The sequence below is a fragment of the Eretmochelys imbricata genome, chromosome 2 (genome assembly GCF_965152235.1).
Source record: "Eretmochelys imbricata isolate rEreImb1 chromosome 2, rEreImb1.hap1, whole genome shotgun sequence".
Taxonomy (NCBI): domain Eukaryota; kingdom Metazoa; phylum Chordata; order Testudines; family Cheloniidae; genus Eretmochelys; species Eretmochelys imbricata.
This window is the reverse complement of record NC_135573.1, coordinates 161,594,740-161,608,412: the sequence shown is the minus strand read 5'-3', so window position 1 is coordinate 161,608,412 and position 13,673 is coordinate 161,594,740. Positions and strand designations below refer to the sequence as shown.

The 13,673-nt window shown below is 40.0% G+C and overlaps 1 protein-coding gene across 3 annotated transcripts in view; it reads right to left on the bottom strand.

The window, feature by feature from the left end:
• GALNT1 (polypeptide N-acetylgalactosaminyltransferase 1) overlaps positions 1–13,673 on the bottom strand; it is a 198,710-nt gene that overhangs the window by 38,277 nt on the left and 146,760 nt on the right. For all 3 annotated transcript variants that reach the window (XM_077810928.1, XM_077810927.1, XM_077810929.1), the window contains one exon: positions 12,560–12,740. In XM_077810928.1, coding sequence (XP_077667054.1) covers positions 12,560–12,740 — 181 coding nt within the window. The remainder of the gene's footprint in view (positions 1–12,559; positions 12,741–13,673) is intronic.

Sequence of the window (13,673 nt, the reverse complement as noted above, 5' to 3'; positions counted from 1 at the left end):
CATTTGCTAAAAGGACAGCAATTAAATAGTTAATGCTGGCATTTAAAATATAATTAGGCACTGAAGTTAATACCTCAATGAGATTAATGGGAAAAGGAGTTTGCAACTCTCACAAACTGCAACAATTTACATTCAAACTGTTCATAGTTTCACTCATCCTCAACAGCATACAGTCTAAAAATGTACATTTTAAAAAACAAATGAAAACTTTGATTTCTATACTAGCTAAATAGGCCATATGGACCACATAAATACATCAAGTGGACCAGGTCCGGCCTACAGATTGGGAATCTGACAATTTTGTTTTATGAAGACAGCATTTTCTTATAAAAGTAAGAAAAATGTACTTTTTGTAATTCATGTTCTTCAAAGATAATTATAATAGAAGAACCACCACCACTGGCATTCCTGTTCTTGTGTGACTGAGTTTGGAATATTTCAGAGCTAGCATACTTAAACTAACTCACCAGAAAGAGCTGCATAGCTACCTACTTATAGCAGTGAGTGATCATTATATTGTAGCTGAATAAAGATTCACAAAAGTTTAAACGTGAAAAAAATATTCCCCAACTTGAAAGGGGGTGGTGGAGTATAGCTATATATTCTGAGAACAAAAAATATGGATCAATAATTTTCTCCCCTACAAAAGATTACTAAGAGCTTGTGTTCACCCAAAATGTACAGAAGGATTGTACCAAGATGGGAGTAAAGATGTGGGGATAAATATTTGTGGTAAGCTTGCCTGGTGTACCGTAAGTACTGTCTTGTTCTCAGTTTGCTGGGATGGAATGAGGAAACTATCACACCCCACACCAGCATAAAACTCCAAAACACTTGCAAGGAACCAAAAAGAGCCTTTGTTAAGCAACTTCAATATTTTTTCTTAAATCAAGGGGGGGAAATAAAAGGAAAGGCTTCCTTGATGAACAAGTATGACATAAAACATAGCTGAAGTATGGAGTTCCTCACCTTTTGGTCGGAAAAAAGTAGCTGATGGATTAAGCATTTACATGTCATTATGCCTCAAGACAAAGGAAGGAGTCTCTTGTAACTTTGGAGTATTCTAAATTCATTCATGCACAGAATCTGTTATACTGACCTTTGGAAAAATGCTATTACAACTCTGTCACATTACTAAATGACAATAAGAATTCAAGTCATAACCATGGAGAAAAAAAAACTCAAAAATCACATTCAGTGGTGTACAATTGTGATATTTATCCAGGTGGTTTTAAATATCCACCACCTGATTCAGAGAAAGAAATGTCCCTTCTTCCTTCAAACATGCAACAGTCTGATCAACACTGAAGAAACCCACTCTGGAGATTTCAGGCATAGCCAATTATCACCCAGTGTCAAACCTGTAATTCCTGAGTAAACTCATACAGAAGCTAACCAAAAGCAGACTACCCACTCATCTAACTGAGGGCAACACCCTAAACACTACACAGTCAGGATCTAGGTCAAAACATGGGAAAAAATGGTTACTAACCTGTTCTGTCACTGCTGTTCTTTCAGATGTTACATATGTCCGTTCCACTTCAGGTCTGCACAACCCCAGTGTTGGAGATTTTTCCCTTAGCGGTACCCGTCGGGGCATTACATTTGCGTTCTCTGCTGTCTTGTGGTACCAAGGTAATCTCGGCACATTGGTATAAAGGACAGAATCATCCCAGACCCACCAGACAGACATTAATAATGAGAAGGAGGGTGGGTCACGGAATGGGCCTGAAGCCTCCTTTTGCCTTTGGAACCAGGAAGCAGTGTGAACAGAAACCCTACCCTCACTGAAGAGAGGTAGCCTCTGCTATAGCTCCCAAATGGAGAAGAGACTGTACTTCATGGAAGAGGACAGAGGAAGTTGGATAACCTACTGGAAAAAATAGGGGATGGAAAAACTGGTATGTCCTTGACAAGGCAGGCAAACAGACTCGGATTTCCAGTCTGTCTTGAATAACCCACCAAAGAAGAAAACTGAGGAGGAGATGCTCTTCTCCTGGGGCTTCTTCCTCATTTGCAAGAGTGGTCAGGTTGCCTTGGTGGGAAAGACAGGCATCTCGGCAGAGACTGAGGGAGGAATTGCTTTGTTTAAGGGAAAGGAGCATAAATTCCTAATGATTTTAATATGGTCTTTGAATCTTTGAGACCGTAGAGCATCTCATCCATCTTGTACAAGAGAGTGTAGAACCACTGAAATGGAGGCTCCTGGATCGTCTGCTGGACCTCTACTGTAGGAAACCAGCAGACCGATGTCAAACATCTGCACACAGACACGGCAGATGCCATGACTCTGGATGCTGAATCTGCCCCATTCAAGGATGTTCGCAGAGAGATCCGAGCCATCAGACTGCCTTCATCTAAAACTGCCCGGAACGCCTGTTTGGCATCCTCTGCCAACTTGTCTGAGAACTTAAGCATATTGGCCCACAGTGAGAAGTTGTATCCAGCCTTGAGAAGGGACAGGGTACTGTGTCTTGGTTCTCCTAGCTCTTGAAGGCAGAGAGGATATTTGCCATAATGATTTCACAGGCTCTAAGATGGCACCACTGATATGTAGAGCCACTCTAGAAGGCCCTGCCAAACCCACAATGCCTATCAGCTTGTGAGAACCCTCCTGGCCATCTCAATGGGAATATCAATAGAGGCAGCTACTTTCTTTAAGATCTTGATAAGCCCTGTAGTCATCCTGGAACAGGTGAGGAATCCCAGGGAACCACAGTCTCATCAGGTGATAAGGAGGAAGAATGCAAAGAAGGTTGAGGCTGATCCTCCGGTAGTACAGTAGGTGGAAGTTCTGAAGCCTGAGTCAGGCCTTGAAAGTCTTGCTCAGTACATCTGCCAGGACAAAGGTTCCCAAACTATTCTTATTACATACCCCCTTCCATATTTACCAGCTGCCCATGTACCTCTACTCTTCTTATCACTGATACTTTGTGTGTATATCTGTATTTAGGCATCTGTCCATATTTCACTGTTACATACAGATATAGTTACAATGTGACATATACAACCAGAAAAAACCCTACATTTTGAGCTCAGTTAGCCTGGACAGTTGTTGAGCAACTAAACCCGTGATGTATGGAGACTGGAGGTGAGGGCACCATATGTCAATATGAATATCTGTGTTCTCATTGGTATATCTTGAAGTAAATTAACTACACTATTTCATATAATAAATTCCCAGAGTTTTAAAGCTTCATCTGAGCCTATTATGAAAATGCAATAAATAAAATAATAAAATCCACCTTTACACAATTTTTCCCATGTACCCCCCCCCCCGAGATGTCTTGCATACCCCCAGGGGTACACATGACAGAGTTTGGGAACCCCTGTGCTAGGAGATCTGAAAGGTTGAGGAATTGGGAGGCATGTCCCACAGTTTTCAGTAAGGTCATGGGTATGGCACAGGACCCCAGCCACAACTACTCCAATGGTCCCTGTCTCTAGAAATCTGGTGGGTACTGATAATGAAATTCCCATGATAAAGGCAAAGGACATTGTCATCGTCTACCCCACGAGCAAGAGGCATAATACTCTACCTCAGACCCAGAATCGCCTGATCATGGTGGTGTTGTGCCAAGGTCCAGGGGTGTTGTTCTGGAGACATAAGCAGCAGGGACAGCATGATGGGTTCAACCCTGGACTGGATCAGTCAAGAAAGCACTGGATTCTCCGAAGATCTAGTGCCCCATGGTACCAAGGGCTGATCATGACTCTGATGTAAATAAGTAGCCGGGGCTTGAGGATCCACCGGAACCCAGCTGGCTTGTCTCATGGGCCATTGGAGAGTCCAGCACAGAGATATTTCTGATGCTGTTGTTGCGCCAAAATAGTTGGCACCATATTGGGCATCTCAACGACCCAGCTGCCAGAGTTGACAACCTCTGATAAGAACAGGTTGGTACCAGGGAGTGTCTTGTTCCAGAGGATGCTTTACCTTGTCCTCCTGACTGTTTATTGGGGGATGGTACTGGTGGACCCTGATTTTCGAGCAGAGTTTGGTTTTGGCTCCTTCAATGAATAATGATCTGATTTTTTTGTGCTTCTTTCTCAGCACTGGAGAAGGAGATTGGTGCTGACTTTCAGAAGGGTGGTCTTCATTAATGACAAAGTATCCAGTGCCCACCCTAATAGGGAAGATTCATGGGGTGGTCATGGTGACCCTCATGAGCGCGTGATGCAGTCTCATCTTTCTGTCCTCTCTGTCCACGGTTTCAACTCCTTGCAAGTCTGGCAGTGGTCTGGAATGTGACACTCCTGAGGCACTTCAGGCAGGTGGAATGAGGTCATTCGCTGGGGTAGATCTCTTGTAGTTGGCACAAGGCTTAAAACACAGAGACCGATGCATATTCTGCTACGCTGCAAATAAGAGGGAACTGATGGTCCAAGAAAATAAAGAAAACCTACACTAATACTAATGAATATCACTAATTAACTGAATCAACTGAAGAACTGAAATTGCTTTAGTGGCAGTGGATGATCGCCTCCTGTCAATGGACAGAGGACAAATATCCATTCTCATCTTCTTAGACCTCTGTGCAGCATTTGATATTAATGACCATGACACATCGCTGTCTCACCTAAGAGAGGTGACAGGAGTCCAGGGCAATGAGCTAAAATAGCATGAGTCCTTCTAGGAGGGATAAACCTTAAGCGCAGCGATGGGAAATTGCAACCTCCACCATTAGTCCCCTCACTTGCAGGGTTCCAGAAGGATCAATTTTCGCACTCCAGTATTTTTCCAACTACATGCAACCACTAGGTGAGCTGGTTAGACAACATGGACTCAAATGCCAGCAATATGCAGATGGCCCACAGCTCTACCTATCCATCACCATGTAACGACTGCACCACTACCACCAACACGGCCCAGAGTTTGGATGAAATCAGCTCACAGATGAAGGACACCCGTCTGAGCAAAACAGAGGTGATATTGGTAGGATAGAGGAAAATATTTTGAGGAGCTTGCAGCCATGGTGTAGTCTCCTTGAAATGCATGTTCACATCCACAACTGGTCAATTCAGTCTGTAGTCTGGGAGTACTGTTGGATTCATTTAATTGAAACGGAGCGCTCACACCACTACAGCCATGAGTTATGCTTCAGCAACTGGGAAACAGCAACTAGTTCAAAACTCTGTGCTGCATCTCCCCAGCAACACAGGCTACTATGACCACATAGTATTTATCCATCACTCTCTACAGTGGCTTCCCATAGAATTTTGAATCAAGTTTAAGGTCTCAAAGCATTCTATGACCTGGGCTCAGTACCTAAAAGCCATTTTAAAGCTCCAAAACAGAGCTCCTCTGGCACAGTGAAATTCAACAGTAAGAGTAAAGATCATCTGTTCAGGACACAACCATTTTCAGGCAGTCTGAGACTGTGAAATGAACTCCCACAGGAACAAAGAACTATCACAAACTTCATCACTTTCTGCTCAAAGTGCAAGGCACATTTCTTTGACCTTGCCTTCCCTAATATAAACACATTGCAACAGATATATTTAACCAAAAAACACCTACCACAACAAGACATTCCACTACTCCACATGCTTCTCCCTCTGGGGTTAGGATGAGAACACAACATGTGGCTAATATGTAATCACATTGCTTAATGTACTATTACAATGTGCTCAGATACTTCAGGGAGGAGTGTGGTATATAAAAAAAACCTATACAGAATAGAATGCCAGTGTTCACAAAGAAAGTGCCAAGAAGCTGTGGGCTCAACCATACTCCACTAAAGGCTGTGCATTGTAAACTCCTGATTTTGCTTTTTTTTTTTTTTAAGCTGAAAGACAAAAACCCAACACAGACAAAAATAAGGGCAATGATGTTAAAAACTGTAGGGGAACAAAAGATAATAAAAAAATATAGGAAAGCTGCAAAAATCCTCAATACATCAAAATAATCCATAACAAAATTGTACATAATTACAGGTTAATCTTCAAATTCTCATAATGCGAACAAACCAAAGTGCCTATAGTCTGTATGTGACTAAAGGAGAGAAAGTCACTGAGCAACCATTAGACACCCAGGTAAACTAAAAGGTAAATGGTACAGTATGTACAATGTTTTTCCTCAAGATTGTGTACATGTGAGTTAGAGAGATTTCTGTTAGTGACACCAGGGACACATTATTTGTTGATGGTATTCAATGGGGAAATGCATTCTGGGTGTTTGAGGACAATGATAAGCAGCGACCTTTTAAACCCATTTCAATTTATCAATACATTTGCATACTTGAAATTAACCATTACTCAGAATAGTAATAGAAAAAAAACTAAAATAGGTTGAATCACCAAACATAGATTTTAATTGCGTTAGACAACATTTACAGGTACAAACTGCTGCTCTTACATCACAATATTTCATCATGCTCCTTTGTCCCATTTTAAATGCTGTTTCCATTTTGTTTGTTTCTTCTTACGGAGGAAATTTGCACAGTACCTCAAGCTAGGAAAACGCCTATTTCCAAAGCAAATGATTCTCCATAAAGAAGACAGAAGACTGTCTTTTGTAATCTTTTACATATGCCTTTCAATCCATCTATGAATCATGTCATATGAAGCAGGAGCCTTACATTTATGTTGTGACCCAGACTGTTTAAAACAGAGCCTGTTTCTTAATTCTCAATTGGTGAAGAGCAAGCAAAGGTTTGGCATGCTTAAAAATTCAGACTATTTTACATTAAAATATCCAAGGAATCACTAAACATAATTTTGCTGAAATGTATTTGCTATTTATCTCTAGCTTTTTTTGTTTTGGCCACACCCCGCCCCACCAAAATTGGCAACACTTCAATAATGACAATACAGGGCAGTAAACAAGTCATTATTAATTCACTATTGGTTTCACCTAATAGGGAAACAGTGTTTGATTAGAACAAACAATCTAGTGTAGAAAACACTAAGGTAAGCCTTTTTTGCTTAATTTGCTCTATGGGGAAAAATACTGGGGGAACTAATGACCAGGTTGATTTACAAGTATTAGTCTTAAAAGTCTAACTTAAAGTTCAGCTCTGTTTAGGTTTGTATTATGCTATCTTTCAGCAATTTCTAATTTAAAATTTAATGCACATTTAATTAGTAATTTGTCAACAAAACACCAATTTCAAATTCTAATATCGCTTCTGAAAAAAGGGCCTGACACACAAAACTATGGGTTTTTTTAGGTTAAATCTCTAATATAAGTTCTATTTACAAAGGAGATTTCTCTTTCCTAAAAAAACTTGTCTAAAATTAGTTGTTTGAAAAACAAGAGCACAGAATGTAGTATAAGCAGTTAGCTGCAATAAACAACACTGTAAACTTCCAGGACTCCTTCCTCCCCACACATCTCTAGAAAAGGTGACACCATGAGAATTTTGGTCTATCACGTTTAAGTCCTTGCTCATTGCTCTGTGAATTTGAACCTTAAGAAACTGTGTGTAATTAACATGAAAAACATTTCAGTTGAATTTGCATAGCTATCACATATATAGTAACTCCTCACTTAAAGTCGTCCCTGTTAACATTGTTACCTTACTGATCAATTAGCGAACATGCTCCTTTAAAGTTGTGCAATGCTCCCTTATAATGTCTTTGGCAGCCGCCTGCTTTGTCCACTGCTTTCAGGAAAAGCATCCTGTTGCAGCTATCTGGTGGGGGCTTGGAACCAGGGTGGACTGGCAGCCCCCCTATCAGCTTCCCGCTCCCCTAAGTTCCCCGTGCAGCAGCCACCCAGCAGGCTATCAATTGCCAGCAATTCAGTTGTCCCTCCCCACACTGCCATGTGCTGCTCCTGCCCTCTGCCTTGGAACTGCTCTCCAGAGCCTCCTGCTTGCTGGGGGGGTGGAAAGGGGGACTAATGTCAGGGTGTCCCCCTCCCCCATGCTCCTGCACCCCACTTATCCCATCTCCACAGAGCAGGACACACCACAGGGCTCAGGATGGAGGGAGGTTCCTGGCAGCAGCTGCTGCGGTCTCAGCTTGCTGATTAACTTAACAAGGCAGTGTACTTAAGAGTGGGTCAGGTACTTAAAGGGGAAATGTGCATCTCTCTCTCTCTCAGACTCACACACACACACACACACACACACACGGTGTGTCTCTCTGTCATGCTGTCTCCCTGCCCTCCATTCGTGCTGCCTTATAGTGTGAGGCTACATTAACAAGTTAACCCTTGAGGGCTCAGCCAATTGCTAGTTCATCATTTAGCAGTAAGGCATTCCCTGGGAAATATCCACCCTCTGACTCCACCACCTCAGCCAAGCTTCACAATCATCATTACTGTGTACAGTATTAAATGGTTTGTTTAAAACTTATAGTGTGTGTGTGTATACGTCTTTTGTCTGGCAAAAAAAATTCCCTGGGACCTAACCCCTCCTATTTACATTAATTCTTATGGGGAAATTGGATTCGCTTAACATCGTTTCACTTAAAGTCGCATTTTTCAGAAACATAACTACAACGTTAAGTGAAGAGTTACAGTTTTTTTTTTTTTTTCCCTTTTCTTTTTTCGAATAGCTTCTCTTTGTGAAACAGAAGCCTTCAAGCTTACACAGAGCTCTTCTTTAGGTTGCTACACTCAACAGAAATACTGTATTCTGCAAACTGGAGACTGCATTAAACAGGCAATAGATGAGAAACTAAAAAACATCAGTGACTTTACTTGTCTTTTCCTGGATGCCGAATTGCACTGGGAAACAGACCACTGATTGTAGAAGAAGAGCATACAAAAAGCTTCAGAAATCACATGTAACTATAGTGTCTATATTATTTTTTATACTGATCCTTATTTGGAATAGGCAATGCTTTCCTAAAACTAAATGAACAGAGGCCATGGAAAATGTGTCACTTGATTTCCTCTCTGGGTCTAACTTCTCCCCCATTCTACTAATATGCTGTACCATCATCAAGCAGTCCAGATTTGTGACCAGGCCTCTGGGGGAAGGCTAGATGAGTATTTTCTAAGCTGTAGAAATACCCAGAAATTAATTAATAATTTCCTCTTACCCTGAGTGCATTGGGTCAGGTAACAGATTTTCTGTTCTGACTCCTGACCTCTCACTAGTCCATCACTAATGAGAAAAAGCAAGACGTAAGAAGAATAGTGTGGAGGGACAGTAAAGACAGGAATCAGAAGTCAGATAAAGGATTTCCCTCTTCTCCATCTGAAACAATGATTATTCAGGAACCACCAAATGAAATATCTTCTGCTAAATGAAGCATCTACAGAGAAGAACAGACCAAGCTTTGTAATACTCGATGAAAGTGCTGAAAGGACCATACTGCTGGCCTACTGATTTCTTTTGAGATACATGGTGATCTTTCAGCCCAATAAGTTGCCGTTCAAGGCTTTGATTCCCTCTCAGACTTGTACACCTGATGTGATATCTGCACTGTTAACATTTGATCTATCTAGCTACTGATGCCATGAACATCCTGTTTCAAAGGCATCTTTGGTGGAAAGGCATGATTTTTTTTTTTAATGGAATCAGTGAATTTAAAGATTTATCTTCATTGCTCTGCAGACTGTGCTGTAATATTTTCTTTTGGTTCTTTACATTTGGGTAGAAGGAGAAGACAGCCCCCTGTAAGATATGGAACAGTATGTTTGCCTGAGTTATAAAAGATTCAAATGTGCAGATTACTCTGTCATCATGAAATATGCAGTATAAGACTTGTGTCTGCAAAGAGTGTCTCTCAGATACTCCTCACTATGGTAATGGCACAAGAAAACAGGTTTTTAATTGATAATAGGTATAAAGACAAGGTGATTGTTGCTTCAAAAGGATGAGAAGTCAAGAATAGAAAAGCTCAGCGTAAGCGCCATGATTGAAAAATGCTTTTGGTGGTTAATTTGACCAAATAAGTTGCTCTGAAGAAACTGCATACCAAAAAATATCAGATTTAGAAGAATGTACAGTGACAGAGTGAAGAAATGGCAGAGTTCAAAAGCCATGTCAAATTATTCATATAAAAAAGTCCAGGATAGTGGAACTTGTGTATTCTGGGATGGATCTTTTCATATTTGTACCAACAGAAGGACCTCATTGAGATTTTGAGCAGGCTGGTGGATGGGCCAACTGATTCTAACAACACTCTTATTACCACAGCTGAGTAGCCAAATTTTGGCTAGGATTTTCACTTTGAAACTAAGCTGGCTTGGATTTGTGTGACTGAGAAACCCCTGAGAAAGTAAAGCTGGTCTGTAAATATGAATGAAAGCCTTCGTACTAGTTCTATCAGGACTTCAGCAGTGACTAGCAAAATCCTTCTAGCATGTTTGGAGCTATTAGAATTATTGTTCCTTCTTAGCTTTCACTATTCTCCATTACTTTTCCCAGAACTGGAAGAAAAAAGTGTGCAGTAGTTTGCTGGGTGAGCAACGTAGCAGGGCAATGCTATTTTCAGGAGCTTTGGGTTCATCTCCCTTGTGAAGAATTTTCTGGCTTTCCTGTCCTTGCTGGATATGAACAGATCCAGGCAGAAGTGTCTGATGAAATTAAGATGATTTGAAAAACTTTTTTCTGTTCAAAGTCCATTCTTAGTTTGCAGTTTGGTGGCTCAGCTAGTCAGCTCTCTGATTTATGGGCCCTTTTGAAGAACATCCCTTGAGTTTAGGCACATTTCCTCCAGAATAAAATCTGCAGAGCTTCTGCATTTAGTGAGTTATTTTTTCTACCCTGCTGGCTTACGTAAGTTACTGGTAATGGAAGGTAATGCATAGTACTAATCTTTTAAACTAGCAGATTAATACATTTAGTAACTTCTGACATAGCCTATCTTTTCCATGGGTAATGTGTTGGTTCAGATGAGATTCTCACCTGAGAGACTGGCATCCTTGTAAGCACTCAGAGGTCAGAAATCACAGTGTACATACTGGTAAATTGAATATGTCCTATTTTGTGTTATTTTATGAATAAGTGGACCTTTGTGACTGAAAGCTGGAGAAGATTGATTAAAACAAGGAAGCAAATTTTGGATACCTGAAGCTTTCCAAAACCCCTTCATCCCAACAACTAATCCTTCCCTCACTCCTTGTGACCTCCACAATACTATCTCCCTAATCCTAATCTCTTATCATAGCCTCCAATAGGTAGCATTCCTGGCTGGCTGGCATTCCTATTCTCTTTACCTTAGAAAAGGCTCCTACTGGCTTCGCTTTCTGTACTCATCATGCTCACATTTGTTATTAGTTCTCCAGTCTCTGTTGGGCCTCCAAATCAAGTCCCCAATTTGAAAACTAGTAATTGCCCATTACCATTACAGATGAACTATGTATTCCCAGGTGGTAAATTGCAAATTGAGAGTTAACTGTAGGACTATGAGAACAGCTTGAATGCTCAATTCTATTGTCCTCCTACTAGGCCCTAGATAGAAAATCACAGAAAAACAGGAACTGGATAGTGGGGTTCAGAGGAACAGATAACGGGGAACTAATTAAAGCCGATTTCATGGCCGACTGGTGCTCTTCTGGGAGCCAAGTCTGCTTCTCCCCAGGAATCCTCACCCTCAACCTTGTTGCTGATTTCTTGTGGGCCAGATCTTAAGCATCAGTGGAAGAGCTGCTACATACAGAGAAAGAAAGCAGAAAAGTTGAGGGGAATTAAGATAAGAGGGAGGAAGGAATACATTAAGAAACACGAGAAAAAGTTAAAATATAAAAATAAATTAAAAGAGGCTGGTAACTCAGCATTAACTTCATTTAACAAAAGAAGGTCATTGACTAAAAGCATACCAGTCTACTTTATTAAAAAGAAGTTTTTGATTACAGGCAAACTGATCAAGTTTCTCCCGAGAAGAAGAAAATGGAAACTACTTTTACAAATAAAGCACCAGAAATCCACTGTATACATAATGTCAATTCACAAATACTGTAACTTTGTAAGGTTAATTTATTTTAAAAGTATTCATCTGAAAGACTTAAAATGAATGTTTTCTTTGGAATTAACAGTTATCCCTTTAAGACAGGAATGTAAAACATTTATAATTCTGAAGGCCACAACAGTAATTTGAAGGAGTCGAAGGAGATGCCTAGTTTCCACAAATATATATTCCCATACATTTACCTAAAGTATAAAATTGACTGCTTTTTATCTTTCTTGATAGATGAAAGGAAATTGCTTATTTGATTAATCAGCAATGAATTTCAGCTGATCATATCTACCCTACTCAACCTGAAGTTATACGGAGAGAGCAGCCAGGGGCCGTACTTCACGATATAAGATGATGTATTTGGACTTCCGGCTACACTTCCAGCACTCTGCTTTCACAAGTGAACTTTCCATTGCACTTCTATTTTTGTGCACTTGAAGCTCATTCTTAACTTTCACATATGCATGTAAAAAGGACTTCAGGGCACACCTGCATCTGTTCGATTGGATAACAGAAAATGTTTTTTTTTTTAAATAAGACCATTCCTTTAACAGAAATTGTTTTAAGTGATCTTTATTTTACTGGAAGGCCGTTCCTCCAGAATTACCAGCCTTTTTATTGAGAAGTACTTATTTTTCCTTTTAAATACACTCATATCTTCTACCTTGAATGGAATTATTTCACACTAAAGACTGCTCACCTGGGGAAATGATGTAAAAGAAATTCTTGAACTCATCCATCCAGACTTCTGCAAGCCGTCTGTTATTTTTGTTGATAATCTGTCCTGTGCCTCCTGGAAAAGTATAAGGAGTGGCTTTTCGGAACACATGTCCAACATGTGAACAGGTTACAATTTCCAAAGTGCCCCCACACTGCCAAATCTGAAAAGGACAGAACAGTCATTGCATAATTCACAGTGGTCACAATTAAGGTGATTTTTAAAGAGTTTTTGTACCTAATGTCTTTTCGAGCTGGAAAAAATTCTATTGCCCAAAAGTCAAGTAAAAATGTTCGTGTCCTGCTCACTAGAAGAGAATTTAAGAGGCGGCTGGGGGCAGACTGAGTGACATCAGGCACAACAGCACTGAGATGCCAGTCATGGACTGCTAGAGATGAATGGTAGGGCTCAGCGAGTGAAGCAAAAAAGAGAAAAATGGAAGCAGCAAAAGTGTTACTTTGTCTAAAAAGTTCCTATTCATGGTGGATAAAAAAAATCAGATTTTTTAAAAATTTAAACTGGATTTTTGTTTTACTGAAGTACATTTTTTTTAAATAAACCTAATTAAATGTGAAATTATGACAACCTATGCTAAGACCTAAATTCACTAATATCTATTAAAATAATTTAAATTAAATAAAATATTCAAGCAGTACACGTTTCCTGCTGAAGATTTAAAGAAAGTCAAGCCACACTGAACTGGTGAAATGAACTGGCTTAACACCTGAAACTAGATTTTACTGAAGTGCTAAACCAGCTTTTGACAGCAATAACCTTCTCCAGATGCAGAGACAATATTTTCTTCATTTTAAATTTATTCAACTAGTTCAGTTCAATGATTAGTTCATACAAAGTTGAGAAACAGATTGGGAGTTGAAAAAGCAGAAAAGCTTGTTTTCCCCTTCAAATCTATTGGGAGGAGGGGGAGAGGGAAAGTGTTGAGAGGATGAAATCCACTAGTTCTAAAATCCTGAAATACATGACGACCAGAAACAAATCAGTTCAGTTTCCTAACTACAGATAATACTTCCTTTGTTTTATAAATCAGTTTTAAATGCAAAGCATGTTTTGAGAAACTTTTCCTTATGCATCCATC